General features: G+C 40.0%; 1 protein-coding gene across 1 annotated transcript; it reads left to right on the top strand.

Moving 5' to 3' along the window:
- Positions 1–1,265: 1,265 nt before the first annotated feature.
- Positions 1,266–3,148, top strand: LOC127810828 (probable WRKY transcription factor 48). Its single transcript, XM_052350391.1, has 3 exons — positions 1,266–1,849; positions 2,180–2,323; positions 2,501–3,148. Exons 1-3 carry the CDS (start codon positions 1,452–1,454, stop codon positions 2,904–2,906), a joined length of 948 nt encoding a protein of 315 aa, XP_052206351.1. The 5' UTR covers positions 1,266–1,451; the 3' UTR covers positions 2,907–3,148.
- Positions 3,149–4,166: the final 1,018 nt, after the last annotated feature.

Here is a 4,166-nt window from a genome sequence, read left to right as displayed (position 1 = left end):
TTAACCGACATGACAAGGAAGTATAGTTAGGCTACATAAAAAAAAAAAAAAAAAAACTTTAAACCAATAATAACGTGTTTTAATTTCATTCACCTATTAAAACACATAAACTCATAATTAATCAATATAATATGGTAGCTTGTCATTAAAAATTAATGTTACTATCACACATCTTAAGTCATGTTAATTAATCATTTAAATATTTAATATACATATAAATATAATAATATAATTAAATAAGTAGGTATAATTAAGTGAAGGAAGGGGTTTGGACCAGGCAACTGCCATTTAAAAGGTGAGGGACCAGACCAATATATAGACCCCCCACTCAACATACATACATACATACATACATATATACAAGTAAAGGGAAACAGGCACAGCCTTTATGAAACAAGGCTAAATTGGATTTGGACGACTACTGCTGCTGCTGCTGCTGCTACTACTACTACTACATCTATATCTATATTTCATTGCCACATCATTACTCCACCCATATATATATATATATATAGCATCTACCTCTAGATGGCTTACGTACATCAACTGATCATTTGATTCTTAATTAATTTGTAACTTTTTAAATATTACTCTAATAACCATGCATATTATATATAAATCTTCATTTGAAATGTCGGGTTTCTTTTACATCATCTTAATTATTGTCACGTACGTACGTTGTAGGACTTGAGCAACTACTAATATATATATATATATATATATATAGAAGGGAGGGAAGATGGATGATAAAAAGGGAATTAATTAGTGATGAGAAGACTACGTACATACATATTGTGTGCTTAGTAGAAGATCATGATAGGAAAAAAACAGAAGAAGAAGAAGAAGAAAGAAATGGAAAAAAGGGGTCTGCAGGTCTGGGGGAAATAGAAAGGAATTAGCCGAAAGAAAAGGGGAGATCGAGATTGAGAGTATCCTTGTAATGTAAGCAAGAATTTTCCATGAAAAAGTTAACTGTGTGGGGGGTAAGAAAACAAAACAATACGCAAAAAAAGAGAAAAAGAAAAAGAAGAAAAAGGGCTTTCACATTGGCATGCACACACGCACACGCACACGCACGACACGAGCCAAAAACTCTTTTCGTCCCCGTGTAACGGGAACCCCGTCCACACACAACCGGTAACCGGTCAACAAGCCGCGTAAGAAAGCGTCGACTATTCTGCCGGACCACTCTGCTCCGCGCGCGGTGTCCCCCAAACCCCCCTCCATTTATTGCTTCCACTTCCACTCCCATTCAGGCCCCCAGCTCCCTACCACACCCCCCCAACCGCCAGCTGCCGGTCACCCTCCGCCCCAGCCAACCTGTTCTCCAAAAACGCCCATACCCCCCTCCCTCTCTTCACACTTTAAAATCCAAAAACCTAAAACACTCTCTCTCTCTCTCTCTCTGCAGCTTGAAATGAACAATCTGATGAGCTCGTGAGCAGCAATCTATGGAGAAGGAGGAGGAGCTGAAGAGGGAAAATTCGATGGCGAATTCGGGGTTTTCAGACCAGATTCCGACGAGCTTCGCTCTGTCGGGGAGCATCTTTGACATGCCATGTGACGGAGAAAAGAGTTCCTTAGGCTTCATTGACATGTTGGGAATCCAAGATTACAGTCCCTCTTTATTCGATCTGCTCCAGCCAACGCCGGTAATAATGCCTCCGCAGCCGCTTCCATCGCCGGCTTCCACCGTCCCCGAGTCCACGTCCGAAGTCTTGAACACTCCAGCGACCCCGAATTCTTCCTCGATCTCTTCGTCCTCGACCGAAGCCGTAAACGACGATCAGACCAAAACGACTGCGGTGCAGGAAGAAGAAGAGCACGATCAAGATAAAACTAAAAAACAGTAGGCCTTACTTTTCTTTCTCTAAACACACACACACACACACACAGTAACTTGGTTACATCATCATCTCTCAGATTAGTTAACTGTGGCGCTTATGTGACCTTCTTTCTTTGTCATTTGCGTTAAGAATGGGAGTTTGAGATGAAACACGAAAGAAAGTAGTAATTAACAGAAACCCGTAGAAGAGATAAGAAGATTTGGCTAGTGGATTATCTGTTTGCAGAATCTGAGCATGTGGATTTGATTTCCATAATATATAGTACTATAGATAGGTTTTCTTTTTCTTGTCCCTAAAAGTAAAGATTATATTTTTTTGGTTTGTGGGTTTAGGTTGAAGCCCAAAAAGAAGAACCCGAAAAGGCAAAGAGAGCCGAGATTTGCGTTCATGACAAAGAGCGAGATTGATCACTTGGATGATGGGTATAGATGGAGGAAGTACGGCCAGAAAGCCGTGAAGAACAGCCCTTTTCCAAGGTATATTCATCAAAATTCCCAATCCCTCTCCCCTCTTTCCGATTCAATTGACATCGTTAACCTTGTTAGACGGCTCAGAACGAAGCTAACAACTGGTATCCTAATAGAAACAGTGCAATGATTGTGACTATAATTCAATTTTGTTAATAATTTGTGGGTCATGCATTGTTTCCACAGAAGCTACTACCGTTGCACCACTGCCGATTGTGGGGTGAAGAAGCGGGTGGAGAGATCAAACGACGATCCATCGATCGTCGTCACGACCTACGAAGGCACTCACATCCATCCATGCCCGGTGACGCCTAGGGGAAGCATCGGAATCTTGCCGGAAGCAGCCGGTTTTGGCGGTGGCGGCGCTTCCTCTTTCGCCATTCCACAGCCTCACTACCAGCAACAGCAACAGCCCTATTTTCACAACCCGACTCCTTCTTTGAGCTTCGCCACCACCACTACTAACTCCCGATACGCAAACTTTCTTCAAGAGAGAAGATTTTGCCCCTCGCCGTCTTCTTTGCTCAGAGATCACGGGCTTCTTCAGGACATAGTGCCTTCAATGGCGCAAAAGGAGCCCAAAGAGGAGTAGGAGGAAGCTGTACGTGGTGGTTTGTAATTGAATTGATGGGAATCTCTTTACTGACTGATCTTGAGGTTGAGGGTTATGATCTTTAGATGAGAACCCCACTTCTCTGATTATCCTTGTAAAATGCAGGCCCTTTAGCTATATATGGAAGACTAGCTAGTTTCCTAATTTACTTGCCTTCTTTCTTCTGTTATTCATTGTACTTAGAGATCTCTTTATGACTATGGGGGTTTTGGATTTTGTGACTTCCCTTTTTCCTTCCTTTTCTGCTTTTCACTTTGTGTTAGATCTTGTTCTTGTAGATATATTCTTTTTCTTCTTCTTCGTCTTCTTGCGATCTCTCCTTTGGTTGACTGCAACTGCATTCATATTTGTCGGTGAGTATAATGCTCAGAAGATTTAGGGTTAACGTTTCTCCCCTGAGAATGCTGGAGACAGCCCCTTTTTCGGTTTTTCAGGTGTTTACAGGATATGAAGACGAGATTGAGCTTGAGAATTTGACACTCTATTCATTCGGGGAAGCTAAAGAAACCCTAAAAATCCAATTATATGCAGAAAGCTCATGTAAGATGATAGGACAATGGCATTTTTTTATTCAGAGTTGTACACTTGGAACAGACTTTTTCTGTCAAATGCATGGTCATAGGAAAATCATATGAGTACAGTTTTACAATATTAAATATATGATAAAATATTACCATATTAATTATTTTTATTCATAATATCAAAATTGATTTTCCAACTCTATTTCATCATTCTTCGCTAGAATGTTTCGTCAAGAAGGACGTCCTATCATAAATTTTACAAAACTATTCTTTTGTATATGGTTGGATTTGTATTATCAATAAGCCTTTTAGAAAAATTACTTTGACAATAAAAATCCATGCAAAAAAAACGTTATTATTGCAAAATTTTCAATCAGGTGCTCATCCTATAAAATATGATGCTATAAAATACCATACCACTCGCCCTAACTTATTTTTTAGGGTAAGGTATAATTGATAATGAGCATTGCCATTGTAATTTATATTGCTTTCTCTGCAAGCTATTCCTCATTGAGCTTTGAGTCACTTGGCTCCATTGGAGAGAGGTTGTTGATTGGCTGCAGGATGGCTGAGATCTTGGAAGAGAGATATGGTTGCTTTAAGATTAGCTCATGAGGATACATAGTTTTCATAGCCTATATTGGAGCTGGAAGGGTCCTTGTCTATATGACAGTGTCTTTACTAGGAATGTTCAATTCAATAGAACTCAAGGCTACAT

Source organism: Diospyros lotus, chromosome 10, assembly GCF_014633365.1.
Source record: "Diospyros lotus cultivar Yz01 chromosome 10, ASM1463336v1, whole genome shotgun sequence".
NCBI lineage: Eukaryota > Viridiplantae > Streptophyta > Magnoliopsida > Ericales > Ebenaceae > Diospyros > Diospyros lotus.
This window is presented reverse-complemented; position numbering and strand designations above follow the sequence as displayed.